We start from the raw sequence: 22,880 nt of genomic DNA on the forward strand, positions 1-22,880 counted from the left end.
CTTCAAAGTTAGCAGCCCAAATCGAAAGTCATCATCTTTCTAAATCAGCCTCCTGCAAGCAACTCCTGTTCCTTTTGTCCAACACAGTGAATGTCACCACCATCCACCCAGCTGCCCAAGCCAGAAACCTGGATGTTATCAAGGATTCCAGCCTCTTCTTCACTCCCCTATTTCAAAATCACACTCTCTTCTGCTTTAAATGAAAGTGTGTTCTCTCACCCCAGAAGTTCCTGATTTCTTTGTACCATTTGCACATGTCTCAAGTCAGAATACCTTTGGATTCACAGCCTATACTCAGTCACAGGAAGGACAGAGGAGGGATCAAAACTCTTCCAGTTCTTTAATACTGTCTGCCTCCATCTGATTTACTTCTTTCCATTTTCTCTGCCAGTTGGCCCCTCAAGCCCCTTCCCACCTCCTTGCCTAGTTTCCATCTCGCTTTCCTTTTCTGAGGAGTATACCCTGAGTGAGACCACCATCCCTAAATCTCCTCGTTCCAATACCCTCCATCTGGAGCCTCAACTTTGGGATGAAAGAGGAAGTGAGGGAAGGAGAACTAATAAAGAGCATGGGTTAAACAGAAGTGACCAGGAGGAGAGAATGGAGAGATTAATATGGAAGAAGAGGATGAGGAAAGAGGGATGACAGAAGGAAACTGGGAGGGAAAGCCATGTGGGGAAGAGACAGGGAAAAAGGGACAGGGAGAAGGGGTTGGGGGAAAAGAGGTGAAGAGAAGAGGTGGGGAGACAGGGAAAGGAGAAGGGCAGGCAAAGGACATGGGGAGAACTGGTGTGGAGAAGAGGCTGAGGAGAAAGGATCGAGAAGGGATGGGGACAAGGGGCTGGAGAGGAAAGATGGGAGATGGGGCGAGAAGAAGAGGGTAGGGAGAAGGGAGAGGGGAATGGAGAGAAAAGGGTTGGGAGGGAGAATAGGGCAGTGAGGGAGAAGAGGGGACGGTGGAGGAATGGGGGGTAGGAAAGAAGATGGAAGAGCAGGACGAGAAGGAGAAGGGGACGAGGAGAGAGGATGTAGAGAACGGGATGGGAGAAGGGGACAGGGCGCTTGGACCAGGAGAAGGGAAGAGAACGGGGACGCGGGAACCGCGCAGCGCTGGGGCCGGATCCGGCCGGGGACTGGGGCCGGGAAGTCTAGGGGCGGAGGGAAGACTGGCGGGCGCTGGGGGGGCAGCGGCGCGGAGCGCGGGTGGGGGCGGGGGCGGGGGCTCGCGGGCGGAGGGGCGGGGGCTCGGGTTACCGCGCGGAGGGCGGGGGAGGGGAGGGGAGGGGAGGGGGCGCGGGGCCGCGGCGGCGAATCTCGCTTCCTCCTCGGGGCGGCTGTGGAGGAGGCGGCGCCCCGGCGGCGGCGACGGCGGCGGCGGACGGACCGATCGACGGGCGGGGGCTTGCGAACCGACGGCCGGCCGCCCGCCCGGAGCTGCTCGCTGGCCGGGAGACACCGGTGGCGGACGATGCGCGGCCCCAGGCCCCGCGCAGGCGGGCGCTGCCCAGGGGGCTGACCGCGCCGGACGGCGCCCCAGGACCGGGCAAGGGAGCCCGCGCCGCGCGGAGGTCAGTGCCCGCGGTCGCCCGGCCCGTCCGGCCGCACCCGCCGGGCCGCCGGCCTCTCCTGGGCGGCGGTGGCGGCGACGGAGCCGGGGGCTTTGTTCTGAGCCAGAGACAATGGGGGAGGGGGGGGGCCTGGGCCTGCGGGACGAGGACGAGCGTGAACGTGAGCGTGGGGGCAGGGCCTGGGGGTCTTTGTGTGCGTGTGTCATCGAGTCGGATGTGTGGCGGCGTGAGTGTGCCGGGGGTGTGGGCAGGGTGTGTGTGTGCTCCTCCGAATGTGAGTGTGAGCGCGAGTGCATCGCCTAGTGTGAGTCAGTGCGTGTCACTGGGGAGTTTGTGTGCGTGTGTGTGTGTGTTTGGCCGTGTGTACGTGCGTGTCACTCCGAGGGTGTGTGGGTCAGAGTGAGTATGTGTCTGGTGAGCCAGTCCCTGTGAGGGAGTGTGTGTGTGTGTGTGTGTGCGCGCGTGTGTGTGTGTTGCCTGCCTCTGTGGGAGCCATGTGTCAGAATGTGGAGGATGGGTGTGTGACAGAGACAAACTGAGACAGAAACAAAGAAACTGAGGGGGGAGAAGTAAAGAGAAACAGAGGAGAGACAGGCGAAGCCCGAACTGGAAGTCTGTCACCCAGACTGGTGTTGAGTTTGTGTCCAGGATGCCTAGATGGGAATCCTGTGCAGGGGACGGAGAGAGGTCACTGCGGGCCTAGCCCCACGTGGAGGGGGTGGGGAAATGGAGGTCTAGAAGTACAATGAGCTCAGTGTGGCGTGGGCCGGGCTCACAGCCACGGGGTCATAGGCCAGAAAAATATTGTTGCTTATGTCAACTCCTCAAATACCCACAGGGGACACAGTTGCAGGCAGCACACATCCACAAGAGATGCCTTCACAGCCATCACACAACCCCCGGAAGCACTGTCAGAGCCACTACACATTTACAGAGGGTGCTTTCAGAACAGCATACACCCACGACAGAAATGGTGCAGCCAACACATTCCCACAGGATCACTGTCAAGGCCACCACAAACCATGGGAGACACCACTGCTGCCAGCACCTTTCCGGAGACACTGCCACAGCAATATACATCCAATGGTAACCCTGTCACAGCCAAGCCATCATCTAGGTTATACTTCATCAGGACTGCCTGTACATCGCAGGTGTCTCAGAGACCTGACACTAACAGGAGGCTGTGTTGCAGTCACCCTTACCAACACCCATGTGTATATCCCATAGGAAACACAGTTTTAGGTGTCTTGCATACACCACAGACTGAGCTGTCCCAACTGCTGAATAAACTCCCATTAACTTATGATACTCACACCATGGCTTCTTCTCACTCATAGACTTCGCAGGCTTACCCTCTGGGAAGTTCCCTGAAAACTTGGGGACCTACATCAGTCTTCCCCTCACCCTATACCCTGCTATGGTTCCAAGTGTCCCTCCAAGTGTAGCCTCACAGTTTCTTGAGCTCTTTAGGTCCTGTTACCTTCTCCCCTCCCACGACCACTCTGTATAATTGGTCCATCTCTAAAATTCTGAACTCCTACATTCCACTCTGCCCACAGCCTCCAGTGTCCTTCGAGCTCCCGGATGCCCTCGCTCCCATTCCACTTACTCTTCAACCTCATAATGACTCCTTGCCCTTGACCTCTTTGCTTTGTCCTAATCTGCCCCTTTCTAGCTTTGTGCTCTCCTTCCAGTTTATATGCCCAGGACCATCACTTCACCCACTCCTTGGCCACTCTTTGTTCCGTTTTATTGTTGTCCTTGAGACCACCCATCCCACAAAGTCTCAATCCTAGCTGGAATGATTTCTCAACCACACCAAGTTATGCTTCTATAAATTCATGCTTCTATAAATTGCACCCTCAACTGGGCCCTCCATAAATACATAGATGAAATTTTTTCTATTTTTTCACATCCCTCATTGTTTTCAGCAGATTAATTAGTCAACTCGCTGGATGATTTATTCTGCAAACACCTACTAAGCACCTACTCTGTGCCAGGCAGTGTGGTAGGTGCTGGCATTACAAGGGTGAACAAAATAGACATGGTCCTTGCCCATATGGAGCTTACAGGCTATGGGGTGAGCTCTGTACCATGGCAGCACATAGCAGGGAAACCTGAGCCCTTGTAGGGAGACCAGAAGAGGCTTTTGGAAGGAAGTGACATTTAAGCTGAAGCTTGATAGATACATAGGGAGTCTACCAAGCAAAGGAGAGGTGGAGGTGAGGTGGAGTGGGTGGAAAATATGCCAAGCCTAGGGAGCCGCAATGGAAAGCCCACATGTAAGAAAGTATTGTATGTCTGAGGGAAAAAGCAATCCAGTGAGCCTGGCACTAGTAGCATGACGTGAGGGCAGGTCACAGAGTCTGGGAGAGGTAATGAAGGGTTAGTTAGGTCATGCAGTTCTTGTAGGTCATATGAGAGCTTATGGAAGCCAAGAATAATTGAAAATCACCGAATCATTTGAAGCTGTGGTGTGATATGATCAGATCTGTCTTATAAATACCACTCTGACAGCAGTGTGGTGACTGGAGGGAGGAGTCTGAAAAGAAAGGGATAGTTGGCTGTTGCAGGAACCCAGGAGGGGATAATGCTGGTCTGAACTGGAGGAGTGGCAGTAGAGGACGAGGAAGTAGATAGTTTCAAGAATTCTTTAGGCAGTGGGGTCAGAAGGGCTCAGTGACAGAATGGATGTGGAGGCTGAAGGAAAGGGGGGAAGGAAGAGTAGACATGACAGACACACCTGGTCTGTCGGCCACTCGGAAAATTGAGGCCATCCAGTTTGAATTCCCTCGGCTGTTGCAGATCCCACCCCCTTCGGCCTCACTTGACAAATTACTCTGAGTCTTATCCATGTGTCCAGTTTCTCCCTCTGTACCCGTTCCTCCTGTGAGCACATGAAGAGCCTCCAGGCTCTCCTACCTTCTAGGTTATAATACCTCTCCAGGTATTAACCCCGTAATACCTGACTAGCTAAGACGCTCTCTCACGTTGCCTCACTGCCACATTTTGTGAAAGGGTCTTCCGCACAGAGCTGTTCCCACCTCCTCACTTCCCATTTACTCCTGCCCCATCCAATGTAACTGCTCTCCCTAAGAGAACATGACCTCTCACCTGCCAAATTTAGGGGCTCTTTTCAAAACTCCTCAACTGCTTGACCTCTTGGCAGGGTCCAACATTGTTGACTGTTTTTTTCTCTTTGAATCATTCTTACGCCTTTTGAGCCACTATTTTATTCTGTCAATATTTAATGAGCTCACTGCTAGGTGGTGGGGATACTGTAATAGAAGACACTATTCTATACCTACCCTTGGCAAGGGAGACAGACAAACAGATAATACAGTAGGGTGGGATCTGTGCATCTCTCTTTCAGAGCACCTCCTGGCTGTTCCTTCTCAGTCTGCTTTGGGGGCTCCCTTGGGTGGCCCCTAAATGTTACTGTTTATTAGGGTTCTGGCTTGGACCTTCTCATTGTCTCACTGTATACACCCCTCTTGGTCATCTGTCTCATTCATTTCCAGGGCTTTAATTATCATCTGTATAAGCTGATGACTCCCAAATATCTATCTCTTCCAGACCTCTCTTCTGACCCCCAGACCTGCAGGTCTGCTTCCTACCTGATCTTTACTATAGAGTCCATAAACCCCTTAACATGTCCAGACCTCATCTCATCATTCCTTCCTCCCCCAAGCCACCATCCCCACTCAGTTATCAAGCTACCAACCCAGAAATTAACCGTAGCCACTCCCTTCTCCACATGTCCCATAGCCCAGAAAGTCATTGGGACCTGTTGGTTCTACTTCCTTTCCAGCTATCTCTGATATCCCATCCCCTTTTATCCATGGCCTCAGCTACTGCCTTCACCATCTTTTCACATGAATTACTTCAAGAGCCTCCTAACTTGTCTCCCTAGACGTCTACTCTTCCCTCTTCCAATCCAGTCTTCTCATTGCGGCTCTCCCTAAAGTGCAAATCCAGCCACGGCATTCCCTGCTCAGCATTCTTTAGTATCCTACCACTGTCTTGGGTGAGATCTCTACTTTAAGGAGGCTTAGGAGGTCTGTCATGACCTGACTCCCCCAGCCTCCCCACCCTCTCCCATTTCCATAGCTCCCTCACATTGCAAGTTCCAGCCATACTGAATTCCTTGTAGTTCCCCAAAGATACTGCATTCTTCCATGCTTCTGGCCCTTTGCACATACTGCCTGGAAAAGCCTTTTACTCCCTTTGTCTCCTGGCTAACCCCTTCCCATCCTCAGCTCTAGTCTCAAACCCTGCCTCTCCTGACCACCAGGCAAGCTTGGGACCCTCTTGTCTCACTGTTGTCATTACCTCTTCCCTTTCTGTCTCTCTGCCTGGGCTGGGATATCCTTAATGACAAGGTTGTATATTATTCATCTTCATGTCCCCGGACCCCTCTACAGATGCTTGGCAATGAACAGATGAATGAATGAATGAGGCACCTCACAGCACCTCCCTCACCCTCATTCACTCTTCAGAAGACTCACCCCTGTTCTCAGCTGCCCACACAGTAGAGACATTTTCACACATGCCCACTTACCCACTAGAGACATTTCCACTCCCCTCCCCCACAAGTTGTCCTTCCTCACCCTACTGTCTCTCCTCTTCTCTCTCTTTCACCTGGACTTCTCTTTTCCTGGATCCTCTTCCTCTCCCCTATTGTACTTTATTTCCCTTTCATTCAGCTAGCAAATATTTAACAAACACCAGAAATTTGCAGATCCAAATCTACTGGGCCACGTGCCTGTTGGGGTTCTTGGAGGGAGTGGAAGACGAGGAAGCTGTGACATGCCACCAGGCCACAGGACTACAGTGCCTCTCCATCTGCTCTACTCCACCAGGCCCCCTTCCCTGGGGGTGCCACGGGCTGCTCCTTCCTCTAACACCCCCTCACATACACCACTCTGAGCCCTCCTACTCCTGGCACCCAGGCCCCTGCTCCTCCCTGTATCAGGTTCCCAGATACTTGTGCCCTCTTCTTCCTCTTCCTTTTGCCTGTCAGTGGTGACAGAAGCAAGACTGGACTCTCTGATGCCCCGGTACCTGCAAGCAAAAGCCCCTCCCATGGGTTCATGGTATTGGATCCCATCTTTTTCCTGGTTTCCTGCTGCCTGCCCCTTCCTTCAGCTCCGGTGTCAGTGTTTCCAGGTAATCCTCTGACTTCCGGGCATTTCAACCTCTGCCACTTAGGAGGGGCTTCTCGGTTCCTGTGTCCCCTGGTGAGAGGGCACCTCCTTCCAGCAGTCCCACCTAGAACCCCCAGGCCTGAGTCAGGATGCCCCTCTGTGTTCGCTTAGCACAGTGGAGTGCCCTGTTGTTTATGTTTTTCTGTCTAAGCTGCTCCGTGGAAGGAGCTGTTTCCTCTCAGAGCCTAGAACACACTCTCATATGCTTGGTGAGGAAGGAGGAAAGGGAGGAAAGGAAGCGGGGGTGGGGGGTACACCTCACACCTTCCAGCCTCACCATTTACCACCTGGATGACCTTAGCTTCTCTGAGCTTCCCTTTCCTCAGCTGAATATGGAGGTAACAGTAAGAGAGTTGTTCTGAGGATTGAGAAAGAAAACAACTATTAAGTGCTCAACTCTTAACTTAGTTCATTTTACTTCCAAGATCTCAGTCCCTCTACTACTCTCTCCTTCTCCTCCACCTCTTGCTTCCCCAGGCTCGTTCTTCCCTCTACGTCTCCAGCTTCTCAGCTAGCTCCAGCCTCACTGGCCTCCTCTGCAGCCCGGACTCTACTTGTGAGAGTCAGATCTTAAGACCAGGTCCTTGCTGCTCATCCCACCACTGTAGCTCCCTCCCCCTGCCCTGCCCATCCCTGCCCAGGCCTCCCTACCTGTGAACACCATGAAGGCAGGGACGCGATCTGTCCAGGTCACTGCTATGTCTCTAGTGCCTAGTATGGTGTTTGGCACATGGTAGGTCTTCAATAGGTACTTATTGAATAAATCTATTAGTGAATCATTTCACACACGTGCCCTGGGCCCACCTCTCCTATTTTTCCCTTTGTCTCCTGGAGACCTCCAAGCATCCTCTGGTCACTTCCCCTCTAACCACCTGACCCCATGCCCACCTGACCCTCAACCTGGACTCAGAACTGCCTCGTCACTGATCACCTCCTGCTCCGACCCACCTTGCATATACTGCTGGAGTTACTCTCCTACACGCAGCTCTGCTCAGGCTGCTTCCCTGTTTGGTTGCCTGGCCACTTACATGAACGTTTATCAGGCTGTTCCGAGCCCTCCAGCAGAGAAGCAATATTGTGGAAGAGAAAGCACTAGCTTTGGAGTCCATCAGAGCTATGTTCCAGATGTTTCTCTGCTACCTAGTCTGAGCCTCAGTCTCCTCATCTGTAGAATAACACTTATCCCAGGGTTATTGTGAGTGTCTGGCACGCAATAGCAGCCAACATTTATTGAGCCTTCACTGTATACCAGCCACTGCTAAGTTTTTTGTCATTCTTTCATTTAACTTTCATATCAACCATATAAAGTAGGAACTTTAATCCCCATTTTACAAAAGAAGAAACTTAGGTCTAGAAAGGTTAAATGGTTTTCCCAGGATTTCACTATAAGTGGCGGAGTCAGAATTTGAACTCGAGTCTGTCAGACAGCAGAGCCCATCTTCTTAACCACTGTAATAATAGTTCATGCTTGTGTACTTACACAAGCATGTTTGTGTTCACGCTTATGTGTGCTTATTGTGTGCAACACACTATTCTAACTGCGAATACACTGTAGTATTATTATTGTCCCTATTTTTTTTATGTGGACCATTTTTTTAAAGTCTTTATTGAATTTGTTACAATACTGCTTCTGTTTTATGTTTTTCTGTTTTTTGGCCATGAGGTGTGTGGGATCCTAGCTCCCTGACCAAGGGTCGAACCCGCCCCCCCTGCATTGGAAGGCGAAATCCTAACCACTGGACCACCAGGGAAGTCCCTGTCCCTATTTTATAAATGAGGAAATGGAAGCACTGAGCATTTCAGTGGCTCACCCAAGATTACACAGCTAGCAAGTGAGAAGCTGGGGAGAAATCCCAGAGTTGGTTTACCCCCAGAGTCCATGTCTTCATCACTGTCTGGTCCTACCTCACCATGATACATTGCCTCCATTTTCTAGGAGTGCAGTAAGCATGTGTTGATGAATGAATCTATACTGACATCTGGTCTATGGCTAGTTGTTAGTTGATTCATTCTCTATCAGTTCCCATTGCAGGAGGCTTGCTCCCTTAGGACTCTCCTGAAACGATTCTCCCCAAGATCACTATGACCTCCTGACTGCTAAAACCAGTGGCTGCTTCTCAGTCTTCATCTTTCTTGACCTTTCAGCAGCATTGGACACTATCGCTCTCTCCATCCTTGTTGAAATGCTCCCTCCTTTAACTTCTGAGCTACGGCCTCCTTCTCTTTCTCCTCCAAGAAGAATAACGCTCTCCTCAGTCTGCCCCTTGAATGTGACTGTTCCCCAGGGCTCTGTCGTAGACTCTCTTTTCGCTCTACATGTCCTACCTGATGGATCTCCATACCCATGGCTATGAGTTACTCCTTGATTGGTCCAAATCCATCTCCAACCTAGACCTCTCTCCTAAGCTCCAGACCTGCAAATCCAACTGTGTTTGGGACATCTCCATGGGGAGACCTCAACAGGAACCCCCAAAATGGCTTCTCTTCTGTGGTGTCCTAATGGCACCACGTTAGTAATCAGGCCAGAACCCTGGAGTCAGTCTAGAGCCCTTCCATTCCCTCACCCTTCCTGAAGGGCTGGTGGCCAAATCTTGTCAACTTCACCTCCTCACATCTTTCTTCTCTGTGTCCTCTCTGTCCCGCTACTGCTGACCTGGGTTACAAACACCTTGTCCTTGGTGTCCCTCCTCCCATAGGTTCTCTTCTCCAGGCCTCCATTGTCTTCCTAGGTCTCTCCCCTGAAATTTCATCTTTCCCTTCTCCATGAATCTCAGGCAGTATGGAGTGCATAGTCCTGGGATCAAATCAAGGCTGTGTTAACTCAGGACAGTTGTTTCACTCCGAGCCCCAGTTTCCTCAGTGGAAGGTGGGATGCCTTCTTCACGCGGTTGTTACGATGATAAAATAAGGCACCGTCTATGAATTGCCAGCACACTAACAGTTCAGAAAAGAAACTTTCCCTCTGCCTGCTCTGCTCACATCCATCCCCGGCCTCTCCCTGAGGTGCCTAATGGGACCAGTCCTCAGGAGGGACAGAGCCAGGCCCGGACACTGCCCTGGCCACCCATCCATGAGGTTGTCCTGGGGACATCCAAGAAGCCAGCTTGTCAGCCTTCTCCTCCCTCCTCCCTTACTAACGCCTCCTCTCCTCTTTACCCCCTTCCACCCACTCCCCAGCCCTAGCTCCCGCCTTTATTTACCGCCCCCCACCTCTCCAGCCCAGCTGTTCCTGTCTCTGACGTGCCTCCCCTTTCTGTATGAACTGCACTCACTCTTTCCTTTGCTGACACACGCTCTCCCTCAGTCCTGCTCCGAGTCATCCCCCATGAGAACTCTCGCCTCTCTTCCTCTCCTTTATGCCTGGCCCTGTATCTCCACCTCCCTTTGCTCACCAAAGCTACCCTCTTCTTCCTCCACTTCTGGGCCAATCTGCCTTTTGCAGCCCCCTCCTCACCCTGTTGTCTTTCTGGTCTCAGCCCCTCCCTGGCTCTGGGACAGGAAGTTGAGGGAGGAGACCTGTGAGGTACCAGCTCCCCCAGCCTGCTTCCCCTCTGCACCTTGGGCCATTCCTCTGCTTCCTTCTGGAGCACCCTTTCCCTTATGGTCCCCCTACTACTCTCCCCACAGCCCACCTCTTTCCTCTCCCATGTTCTCCCTGCTCCCAGGTCCTATAGACGCACAGCCTGCTGGTGGGGGGGGGGATTGACATCACATTGCAGGCCCCAATGAACAGTCTCGCCCCTCCCCCTCCTAATGAGAACCAGCTGTGGTTCCAGAGGCCCAGATGTGGGGCTAGAGGGGGAGAGCAGGATGGAGCCAGAGGACAGAGTAACAGGACCGGGACAGGGTGAGGGCATGTAGCAAGGCAGAACTGGGTGGGGGAAGAGATGTGACCAATCTGGGGGCAGAAAGAAGACAGATCTGGGTAGGAGGCAGGACAGATTGGGGAAAGAGACAAGATGGATGGCTTAGGCCAGGTCTGGGGGAAGGGATGGGACAAACCTGGAGAGGGAAAGAGACAGGAACAGAGAGGAGGAGCAAGTCTTGGGGAAGAAGCAGTGAGAAACAGTGGACAGATGGGGAGATGGTGCTGAGAAGAGAGTTGGAGAGAGGATGAGACAGTCTCGGGAGAGAGTCTGGAGTTCGAGTTTGGAACTAGAAGCCCTGGAGCAGGAAGTGATGAAGCATAGTCCAGACAGGCCCCAGGGACCTCGAGGTCACAGCTGCAGCCGCAGAGCTGACCACGAGTGCCCCAACAGCGTGTGTGAGAGCGTGCCGGCGTGTGGGTGCATCTGCAAGTGTGTGCGCGGGCCTGCCAGCGTGAGTCTGTGCAGGGGTGAAAGTGGTTTGTCTGTGTCCATGAGAGGGAGGGGGTGTGAGTGTGCCTGTGTGTATGTGTGCGTGTGCATGTGTGCGCGCGCCTGTTTGAGGCCCGCGAGAAAGTGTCTTTCTGTGTGTATGTGTCTGTGTGGGCAAAAGCATGCCTGTGTGTGTTTGCATGTGTGCCTGCACGTGTGTGGGGGGTGGGGGAAGGTTCCAGGTGAATGAACATGCCCATCTGTGTGAGTGAGCATCTGTGTGATGCTCCTCTGTGAGGCTGGGTGTCTCTGTGTATGTTAGAGTAGCTCCTGTCTATGTGAGTATGTGTGTTGAGTGTGCCCGTCTGCATGTAAGTCTGTGCATCTGTGTGCCTGGCTGTGTGTGGGTCTGTGACTTCGTGAGTAGGCACGTTTGTGCATCCACTGTGAGGGTGTATGGGGGAGTTTGCATTGAACAGGGACCCAGGAGGGCACCAGGGTCTACACAGGTTGGGAGAAGGGACATCTGCCTGGGCCTGAATCCCTCCTCCTCAAGGCTGATCATTCACCTGAGTTTTATCTCATACCATTCATACATCCTTTCAATCAGAAAATGTATTGATCATGTGCTATGTGCCATGCTCTGTGCTACACACAAAGGTGAATAAGATACAGTCCTGGCCCTCAAACAGCTGACATTCTGGGTTGGGGACAAAGAATCCTAACACAGAATGTAAGAAGTACATTGACCTCACTATCCATTATCCCCACTCTGCTTTCTCTCCACTGACTGATTAAATGAATAGGACCAATTCCTAACCCTTGACCTCTAACCCAGTCTCTAGGCCTAGATCCCTGCCCCGGCCACTGCGCCATCTCTCTACACACAGCCTCTCCCCTCTCTGAGTCAGGCCTGTGTTCACTCTGACCTTCTTGTTCTGAATTCCTCTGATCTGTTATTCCATGTGGAAGCTCCACAGACTTCACAGACTTGAGCCTTGGGGAGAGGGGTCTTAGTAAATCCTAGAACTCTGAAGCCAGGGATGGTGTTGGGAACCGAGGAGAGAGCATCTACCAAATGCCCAACTCTGAGCTCCTTGTTTCCATTGCCTGTAACTCTCCTAAAACCCCACAAAGTAGGCATTAACATGGCCATTATATAGCTTAGGAAAATAACACTCAGATTGGACTCAAAGCCAGCTCAAACTCCAGAGTCCCAGCTCTTTTAATTGCCTCACACAGATGGGAGAGATGGGGGTTGGAAGTGTAAGCAGAGGGTCAGAAACTCTCATCCCTTGGGAGGACAGGAAGTCCTAGAGCAGAGCGAATCTAGAAAGACCAAAGGACACACTTCTGCAGCCATTTCTACGGCCACACTCCTGACCATGGTGCCTCAGGGGCATGGGCTCACACGCGTTTGTGTGTGTTGTCTGAGTTGGCGTGTCCAGGGACGTTTCTCCCTGTGTCAGTAGGTGAGGGTGGTGGTGTGCAGTTATGAGGTTCTGCACATTTGTTCAGCACTGATTGCCTGCTCTCGTGATACCTCTACGAACTGCTGGAGAACCAGAAACTAACTAAGACCCTCAAGCTGCTGTCCTCAAGGAGCTTTCAGTTCGGTGTAGGGGGAGGGGTGTGACGGGCAGACACATGAACAAATCAGGGCTGCTGTGCAATTTATTGTCAGTGTGCATCAAAAGCAGTGAGAGCCCAGTAGGGGATACCATAGGCACTGCAGGGAGGTCAGAGAGATATCATAGAAGAGTCCACAGAAGACAGGATATTTGAATGGGATCTTGAAGTTTGAGTAGGGGATGGCCAATTGGACAGGACTTTTAGAGGATATCTCAGGGCAAGAGCATGGTGCATACAAGGCAAGGAGTTGGGAAGGATCAGGTGATGGGTTTAGTGTTGGAATGCAGGGTGCAGTGGGGGAAGGTGAGTGTGGGGCACAGTGGAGAGGTTGGCAGGGCTCAGGTCAGGAAGATATATTAAGGAGGTTGGGCTTTGTCTTGCGAAAAGAAGTTCTATACCTAGTGTCCATGAACCCGTGAAACTGCAGACACAGTTTGGGTGTATGTGCATCTGCATTTTTTTGTCCGTAATGGGCAGCAGTTTTCTGCCGTCAGTAATGGCAAACCAGTGGAAGCCTTTTGTCGGGACTGGTTTGGTGAGAGTTGTGAGGATAGCTCTGGTCAGGTGGACATGGATCAGAGGGTCCAATCCAGGAGGCATGGGGGCCAGGAAAGGGCTGTGGCAGGAATCGAAAAGAGGGATGACAGTGCTTGGACTGGGACAGCAGCAGTGTGGAAACATAGGAAAGGGCAGACTTGAGACATGTCTAGTTAAGATGGTCAGGTTCTGAAGACTAATTGGAAATCAGGACTGAAGAAAAGCAAGGAAAGCAAGGAGAGTTTCTGAGCGGTGGTGCTGTTCACAGGAAAGGGAATGGAGGAAGAAAATCAGGTTGTGGTGAAGGTTGGGGATACATTGTAAGGAAGTCCATTGTATGGATGGACATGTGTCTCCAGTGCTCTCCAGAGCTGGAGACTGCAAAGTCATCAGCACATAGACGGTACATAAAATGATTGATACATTTGAACTGAAGGCATGGGAGTGGATAAGATCACCCAGGCAGTGTGGTAAGTGGGAAAACATGCGGCCCTGGACTGAGTCCTGAGGAGCACCAGTTTTTAAGGGCAGAGGAAGAACTTGCCCAGGGGACTTTAGAGTGGACATAGAAGTACAATGGAAGCAAGAGGTGGGGGGTCACCATGGGAGGCTGATCAGTGTTTCAGTGTTCCAGAATGATCCAGCAAGAAGATAACAAAGTGTCCATTGGATGTAGAGTATAGCGATGATTGGAAGCCTAGTGAAAGCAGTGTCACAGGAGAGGAAGACTCTCTGTGTAGATGGAGGAGGGGGTGAGAGGTGAGAAATTGGAGGCAGTGAACAAACCTTTCAGAGAGGGCAATGTCTCCACGGATTCTGCTCTCACTCAGTCCTTAAAGGCCTTCATGGGGCTTTAGGCCTCCTCCTTCTTGAACGTCAGCAGCATTTGAAGCCCTGGCTCCCTTAGTCACAGAGGCACCGCCCTTCCCTGGATTTCTTTCTCTGTCTCTCTCTCTGGCCAGTTAATGCTGCCTTTGTCCAGCTAATGGTTCAGGCCTGAAATCTGCCCATCATCCTTGACTCCTCCCACTCCCTCATGCCCTGCCTCAAGCCATCATCAAGCCCTGCCTGTTCTACCTGCAAAACGTCCCGCAGAGCTATCCGCTTCTCCCCATTTTCATTGCTAACACTCATCCAATTCACCGTCAGTTCACCCTCACCTGGACTCCCCCAAGTGTGTTATCAGGGCTGTCCTAAGATAACCTTCCCATCTGTGTGATCCTTGTTTACAAAGGGGCAGCAATAGAGATCTTCACAAGACGCAAGTCATATTGCAGCACCCACTCTTAAGATGGTTTCATGGCTTCCATTTGTCCTCGGCATAAAGTCAGAATCATCAGTATGGCCTACGAGCCCCTGCCCCATGTCATACCTTCTGCCCCAGCACTCTACACCTCACACACGTTGTGCCCTACCTGCCCCCAGACACCCTCAGCCCTTTCTTGACTGCAGACTCTAAGCCTCCCATTCAGTTCCCTCTTCTGAATGTTCTTCTCTCGTTTCTGTATCTCCCTTCTCCGCCCACCATTGTCTAGCAAACACCTACATTAAGTAGATCCTGACTTGAATGTCGCTTCCTCAGAGAAGCACTCCCTGACTCCCTGACTGTGGTAAGCCCCTCCTATACCTATGCCTTCACAGCTCCCCGCACTTCTCCCTCACAGCTCTTATCACACTTCTAATTACTTGTCCAATTCCTGGACTGTTTCCTTTATTCTGAGGTGTCTCCAGTGCCTCCACATAATAGGTGCTCAATCTCTTGTTGAATAGAGAGGGAAGTAGGGCTAAAGGTGTATATATATACATACAATATATATATAGAGAGAGAGAGAAGAGAGAAAGAGAGAGAGAGAGACTTCAGCATAGTTAAATGTTGGTAGAAGGCTCTGGCAGAGAGGACAATGTTGAGATTCGGGTGAGGTTGCCAAGCACATGATTACTGAGGTATTAATCCTGGATGAGAAGAAAAATGAGAAAGAATTGGCCACATGTTTAAGTCTACAGATGGAAGGAAGGGAGTCTGAAGGCATTTAGGTCTGAACAATAGGAAAAAACAATCTGCTGGGGGGTGGAGGGGGGACGGGAATCAGAGTGGGATGGGACCTGCCAGGTAAAGACTGGAGTGGGTCCTGAGGAGCTTCCTGGGCCCCAGACGGTATGAGGCAGCACAAGGGCCCTGCGGGGGGAACTGAGCATGCTTGAGTCCTGGTGTGGCCTAGACCCCAGCCTGGACGGTTGATTCCTCCTCCATCATGACCTTTTTGCTTCCGATTTTCTCCCAGGTCAGAAATCGTGAGCTGGAGTCGGGGTCCAAGTTGGATCTGATCCAAAGCCTGAGATCAAGCTGAGCCCGGAGCCTGGCCTGGAGCTGGAGCCCAAGCCACAGCTGGACTGGCCCTGTCATGCAGAAGGAGCGGGGCATTGCACCTTCTTGCCCAGGCATGCAGAGCCCCAGGCCCCTACCCCTGCTATCACTGCTGCTGCTGCTCCTGGGTGCGGGGGTGCCAGGCGCCTGGGGTCAGGCTGGGAGCTTGGACCTGCAGATTGATGAGGAGCAGCCAGCGGGCACACTGATCGGGGACATCAGTGCAGGGCTTCCAGCAGGCACGGCAGCACCTCCCATGTACTTCATCTCCGCCCAGGAGGGCAGCGGGGTGGGCACAGACCTGGCCATTGACGAACACAGTGGGGTGGTCCGTACAGCCCGAGTCTTGGACCGCGAGCGGCGGGATCGCTACCGCTTCACTGCAGTCACTCCTGATGGCGCCACCGTGGAAGTTACCGTGCGAGTGGCTGACATCAATGACCACGCTCCAGCCTTCCCACAGGCTCGAGCTGTCCTGCAGATACCTGAGCATACAGCTCTTGGCACCCGCTACCCACTGGAGCCTGCTCGTGATGCAGACGCTGGCCGCCTAGGAACCCAGGGCTATGCGCTGTCTGGTGATGGGGCTGGAGAGATCTTCCGGCTGGAGACACGTCCCGGTCCAGATGGGGCCCCAGTGCCTGAGCTGGTAGTTACCGGGGAGCTGGACCGAGAGAACCGCTCACACTACATGCTGCAACTGGAGGCCTACGACGGTGGTTCACCACCCCGGAGGGCCCAGGCCCTACTGGACGTGACATTGCTGGACATCAATGACCATGCCCCAGCTTTCAATCAGAGCCGCTACCACGCTGTGGTGTCCGAGAGCCTGGCCCCCGGCAGTCCTGTCTTGCAGGTGTATGCCTCTGATGCCGATGCCGGTGCCAATGGGGCTGTAACTTACGAGATCAACCGGAGGCAGAGCGAGGGTGACGGACCCTTCTCCATCGACGCACACACGGGGCTCCTGCGGCTGGAGCGGCCACTGGACTTCGAGCAACGGCGGGTCCATGAACTGGTGGTACAGGCACGGGATGGAGGGGCTCACCCTGAGCTGGGCTCGGCCTTTGTGACCGTGCACGTGCGAGATGCCAATGACAATCAGCCCTCTATGACTGTCATCTTCCTGAGTGCGGATGGCTCCCCCCGAGTGTCTGAGGCTGCCCCCCCTGGCCAGCTTGTTGCTCGAATCTCTGTGTCAGACCCAGATGATGGTGACTTTGCCCATGTCAATGTGTCCCTGGAGGGTGGAGAGGGCCACTTTGCGCTCAGCACCCAGGACAGCGTCATCTACCTGGTGTGCGTGGCTCGGCAGCTGGATCGAGAGGAAAGGGATGCCTATAACTTGCGAGTTACTGCCACAGACTCAGGCTCACCCCCGCTGCGAGCCGAGGCTGCCTTTGTGCTGCATGTCACTGATGTCAACGACAACGCCCCTGCCTTTGACCGCCAGCTCTACCGACCCGAGCCCCTGCCTGAGGTTGCGCTGCCTGGGAGCTTCGTGGTGCGAGTGATGGCCCGGGATCCTGACCAGGGCACCAACGGTCAGGTCACCTATAGCCTGGCCCCAGGTGCCCACACCCGCTGGTTCTCCATCGATCCCACTTCAGGCATCATCACCACAGCTGCTTCACTGGACTATGAGTTGGAACCACAGCCACAGCTAATTGTGGTGGCCACGGATGGGGGCTTGCCCCCTCTCACCTCCTCTGCCACAGTGAGTGTGGCCTTGCAGGATGTGAATGATAATGAGCCGCAGTTCCAGAGGACTTTCTACAATGCCTCCTTGCCTGAGGGCACCCAGCCCGGAACCTGCTTCCTGCAGGTGGGTAAGCCCCCGCACACAGCAGGATGATTCTGTGGGCAGGAGTGGATCAGAGGGTCACAGGGGACCTCAGAGCAGGAACCAAGCCTTGCAGGTGCCATCTGTTGATGGTGACATATGCCAGAGGGTTCGGTCCTACTTGGTGAGCTCCACAGTCTGTGCAGAGGGTGAGGATTAATGAGAAGATAAGAAAGCAGGGTGCAAGAGCTGGGCCAGGTAATCTTGGCAGTTGAGAGAATTAAGATTGGATATAGAGAAAATGTGTCCTGTGGTGGCAGGAAGTGAGAGAGGACTCTTTAAAGTTTCAAAGTTGTTCTGCAGGGCAGAGACGGAGATTCTGCACACCCATGTGGCTCCTGTTCCCCAAGGGAGATGCCAGCATTTACAGAGCTCTCCAACCCTAGTCTAGTGCTGAGGTTTCCTGGAATACACTCCCATCCCTGCCCTTGGAACTGAGCCTTGATGGGACACTTGGGCTCAGGCACGAGGATGAGAGACAACAAGAAGTATCGAGTGAGATCCCAATGTCCAGAGCAGGAAGACCTCTCAGAGGAAAAGGCAGGAGCCCTGGACAGGCTGTGGGAGCCACAGACTTCCTGCAAGTCAGGCTTGGAGGAGATGGGTGGAGCATGAAACTGGAGAGGCAGGCTGAGGCCAAACTGCAGAAGTCCTTGGACACCAAGCCATGAGGGGTTAGGACTTTACTTGGAAGGCAAAAGAGGTCACTGAACTTCTTTGAGGCAGAAAAGGCATGATCAGATTCGGTTTTGGTTTTTTTTCAGGACTTTATGTTTTGGGGGCAGTTTTAGATTCATAGCAATATTGAGTGGAGGGTACAGATTTCTCATATACCCCATGCCCCCACTCATAGCCTCACGCATTATCAACATCCCACACCAGAGTGGTACATTTGTTACAACAGATGAACCTACATTGACACATCATTGTCACCCAAGTCCATAGTTTACATTAGAGTTCACTCTTGGTGTTGTACATTCTATGGGTTTGGACAAAAGTATAAAGTATATGTATAATGGACATATATAATGACATACACTATAGTATTATAGAGAGTAGTTTCACTGCCCTAAAAATCCTCTGTTCTCTACCTATTCATCCCTCCCTCCTCACTACAGATTGTTTTTTTGTTTGTTTTTTGGCCATGCCACACAGCATATGGGATCTTAGTTCCCAACCAGGGATCAAACCCGTGCTCCCTGCATGGAAGCGCACAGTCTTAACTACTGGGACCGCCAGGGAAGTCCCATTTTTGTATTTTTTTTTTTTTTTTGGGAAGCTAACTTGCTTTAGCTTTAGTGAAAGAGAGATTAGATCAATGGTAAGTGATACATTCAAAAATTAACTTACCCACTGTAAGCTTGGCACTCTGCTGGGCCCTGAGAACAAAGAAAGGAAACAGTCTTATTCCCAGGCCAGTCCCAGTCTAGGCAAGGAGACACACCAGTAACTAGTAATGCATCAGGCTGCATATGAGGTGCTATGGAAGCCTAAAGGCAGACCTTTGCAGAAGCAATGAGACTTTGCCAAGTGAATAACATGGGGTATGAGGACAGGGACTCCAAGGCCACAGAAAGAGCTACAGAACATCATGATGTGTTCACGGAACTGCGTTGTTCAAGTTGGCCTCGACTGTGCTGATGAAAAAGAGTTATGGGGAGATGAGACAAGCGAGTAGACAGGGAACAGATGACAAGCTTTGACTTTATTTTAAAAATCATAGGGAGCCATTGAGAGGCTCTAGGCAAATCTGATATGTCTTTTGGAAAGATTGCTTTGGCTGCCCCATGGAATTTGGATGCAGAAGAGGAGACTGGAGGCAGGGTGGTCTCTTAGGAGATTCGTGCTTGAAGTCTTTATGTCTCAGAAGTCCACCAGATCCCTGAGCATCTTCTAGGAGCTGCCTGTTGGCCTAGACTTTCAGGCCAGTGCCTAGGCCTGGCTGACCTCCTGTCTGGCCAGACTCTGGGTACTTGCCTGCCTACTGCTGTCCAGCTCCCACCCACTCTCCCATGTGTTTACTCTCCCTCTTGGCCCAGGACCAATGGGCTGTGGCTTCCAAACGTCTTCCCTCCTCACTAGTGCCTGAAGCAAGAGGGCATCTCTCCAGGTGGTTTCCTGGAGTTTTTACTAGTAGTAATCATAGGGAAGCAGGGGTAAAAATGACCGTTGGGTGTTCATAACTGTTACAAGAAGTCTTAATATTTGATTTATTCAATATTCATTTATCAACTATCTGCCATGTGCCTGTCATTGTATTAGGGACACAGAATACAGTAATGACTGAGTAACCCCTACCTAATTCATGGAGTTTATAGTCTAGAGGTGAGATTCATATGCAGAGAAACAGTTTTATTCCAATAATAAAAACTTCTATATGGGGATATTCATGAGGTACAGATAGGCAGTTGGAATGTTTTCTCAAAAGAAAGGACCTTTGAGCTGAGACTTAAAAGATGAGCAGGAGCTGATGAGGGGGCGAGATAAGGGAAGGGTTGAAGCAGAGGTGACACGCAGAGAGAAGTGGAAGAGCTTGACTTGTCTGACTCGTTCAAGGGCCTACAAGTGGCTCGGTATCTCTGGAATTTAAGGTGGGAGATGAGACTGCAGGAGGCCAGACAGTGAGGAGTCAAGCCAAGCCAAGGAGTTTGAGCATTTTTCTTTAGGGGACACTGAAGATATTTGGGTAGAGGAATAATATGATATTTGTTTTCTCAAAAGATGCTTTTATTAGTTAGTGTAGAGCAGTGGTTCACAACGGCTGGTGATTTTGCCCTCTGGAGGGGACATTTGGCAATGTTTAGAGACATTTTTGGTTGTCACAACTGGTGGGATCTATTGGTATCTAGTGGATAGAGATGCTGTCAACATCCTATAATGCATATGACAGCACCACAACAAAGAATTATCGATCCAAAATGTCAGTCATGCCAAGGTTGAGAAGTCCTGGTATGGAGGACAGATTGGAGGGTCAGACACCTATGAGAAGGGAGCTACAGTAGTCCAGGGGAGAGACGACTCAGGCCCAAGTCAGGACAGTGATAATGGCGATGGAGAGGAACAGACAAATAGGAGGGATAATGAGGATTTACTTAGTCCCTGCTTGACTGATATGCCAAGAGAGGAAAAGGGAAGAACAGATTTCTGGCTCGAGCAACTGCGTGGATGGAGGAATCATTAGAGAGGGGTTGGAATTATCATGAGTTTAGTTTAGGACAGGTTGGATTTAAGGTGCTTGTGGGACGTCCAAGTGGAGATGTTGAGCAGGCATCTGGATGTACAAGTTTGGAGCACAGAGGAGTGGTCTGGGTCAAAGTACAGATGATGGTCAAAGCCACAGCAGTGGAAGAGAAGGCCCTCAGAGTGTGTAGAATGAGAAGAGGCCAAGGAAAGATTCCAGAGAACAACAGTGTATAACATACAGAGTAAGGAGAGGTGGAGGAAGGCTGGGGGTGGGGAAGCAGTGGGAGGAGAAGCAGGAGAGCACAGTATCAAAGTGTCAAAGCAGGAGCGACACCTGGGAAGGATGTCAGCATGGGGCAGATGAAGTAAGTTTGTGGTCTGCTAGGAATTTTAGAGAGTTCACAGATGAGGGTCTTTATTTTCTCCTTGCACTAGTGCATTTGATGAGAGCTAGGGGTGGGGTGGGGACAAGAGGAGAGAGATGAGGTTAGTTACAGCTTTCAGGCAGAGCTGGAAGCGGGAGCTGACCAAGGTTGGACTATGAAGCAAGGCTGAGAGTCTGCTGAAAATGGAGACTGCATTTGCACTAGGACCTCCGAGCAGGGGCTGCACAGGCCAGAAAATTCACTTCTGCCTTGGTCATTTCCAGTCAACGGCCCCTGCGCCTTTTGGGGTCACTTCCTGACAACTTCTCTTGACCACTATTTATTGCTTTCTTCCTGCAGCGAGTCAGAGGGCAGAGGTCTTTAACAGCTTCTGGAGATGGTGCGGCAGCTGTGCCGCAGCCCGCCAGACTGATCCAGGGGCAAGTTTGTCTCCTGGGATATCCAGGCCCACGGCCACAGTAAAGAGTTGGGGCAGGAGCTGTTTCCAGGATTCAGCACGGCAAGGTCTTAGTGTCTCTCAGGAGGGTAAACAATGGCACAAATCACTTCTGTCAAAGGTCTGGGCAACAATCAGAAGTCCTTGGCTAGGCTTCTCTCTGAGCAACATTTTCTGGCCAAGAAAGGGGAACTCTCCAGCTTCCTTTTGCAGCATATCATGACCCTGAGGCCCGTGTAGCCACAAAGAGTACTTTGTCACAAGCTACAGCAGTCTGCACCAGCTAACCCACTATTGAGGGCCTAATGTGCACCCAATTTATAAAACTTAGTTTGAAAGAAGCTTTTGTTGTAAGGCAGGGCAATCCGAATGTCTGTTTACTCAATGAACAAATATACATAGAGTACCTACTGTGTGCCTGGCCCTGTCCTAGGCTCAGAAGCTTTCGGAATGTTGTCTCCTGCTGATCTGGCTCTGAAATGTTCAGAGGCTCCTGACATTGGTGTCCAGTCATAAACTCTTCCTGAGCCAGTCTGGGAGATGCCTGAGAAGTCACCAGGAAAACCTTCCCCTATTTCTTAGTTTTGGGGAGCCCCTGGAACGTAATGACCTCGGTATTCTCCTATAGACCTGCAGTTCTCCCTTTCTCATTTCCAGTGAGGTTGGCTTGAGAGATGAAGGGGTGCTAAAGGTGCATGAGCCACACCCCATAAATTCACAGTGCAGATCCTGATCACTCCAGTTACCAGAGCTGAGTATCCATCAGATCCCACTTTATAACCAAACTCAGTAAAGAGAAGGCCTGTAACATCAGTCTCAATAACTCTGTTGGTCAGCCAGTTCTCTGACTGGAGTGATTATGAGACTCGGTGATGGTTATTAACTCCCTGTGACCCACCTGGAATTTGCTATCACAGCCCTTAGCACTCCCCTTTTAAGTACAGTGGGTCCTCATCATTTGCAGATTCTGTATTTGTGAATTCGCCAACTCTCTAAAATTTATTTGTAACCCTGAATCAATACTCATGGAGCTTTCACAGTCATTCCTGGACATGTGCAGAAGGATGGAAAATTCAAGTCTCTCAACAAGCACATTCCCGGCTGAGGTCGAACAAGGCAATGCTCTGCCTTCATGTTACAGCTCTTACATGGTAAACAAGGGTCCTTTTCGTGGTCTATTTAATGCCACGTTTTTTGCATTTTTGTGCTTTTTGTTTGGTGATTTTGCTGTATAAAATGGTCCCCAAGTGTAGTGCTGAAGTGATGTCTGTTTTCCTAAACACAAGAAGGCTGTGCTGTGCCTTATGGAGAAAATACATGTGTTAGATAAGTTTCATTTAGTTATGAGTTGTGCCATTGGCCATGAATTCAGTGTTAATGAACCAACAATATATATTAAATAAGGTGCCTTTAAACAGAAACACA

The 22,880-nt window shown here is 51.4% G+C and overlaps 1 protein-coding gene across 1 annotated transcript in view; it reads left to right on the forward strand.

The window, feature by feature from the left end:
* The first annotated feature begins 1,288 nt into the window (after window positions 1-1,288).
* The window catches only part of DCHS1 (dachsous cadherin-related 1), a 34,827-nt gene continuing 13,235 nt past the window's right edge, over window positions 1,289-22,880 (forward strand). The window contains exons 1-2 of the mRNA XM_082341334.1: window positions 1,289-1,568; window positions 15,525-17,432. Coding sequence (XP_082197460.1) covers window positions 15,645-17,432 — 1,788 coding nt within the window. The 5' untranslated portion in view covers window positions 1,289-1,568; window positions 15,525-15,644. The remainder of the gene's footprint in view (window positions 1,569-15,524; window positions 17,433-22,880) is intronic.

Source organism: Balaenoptera borealis (assembly GCF_965194805.1).
Source record: "Balaenoptera borealis genome assembly, chromosome: 11".
Taxonomy (NCBI): Eukaryota; Metazoa; Chordata; class Mammalia; order Artiodactyla; family Balaenopteridae; genus Balaenoptera; species Balaenoptera borealis.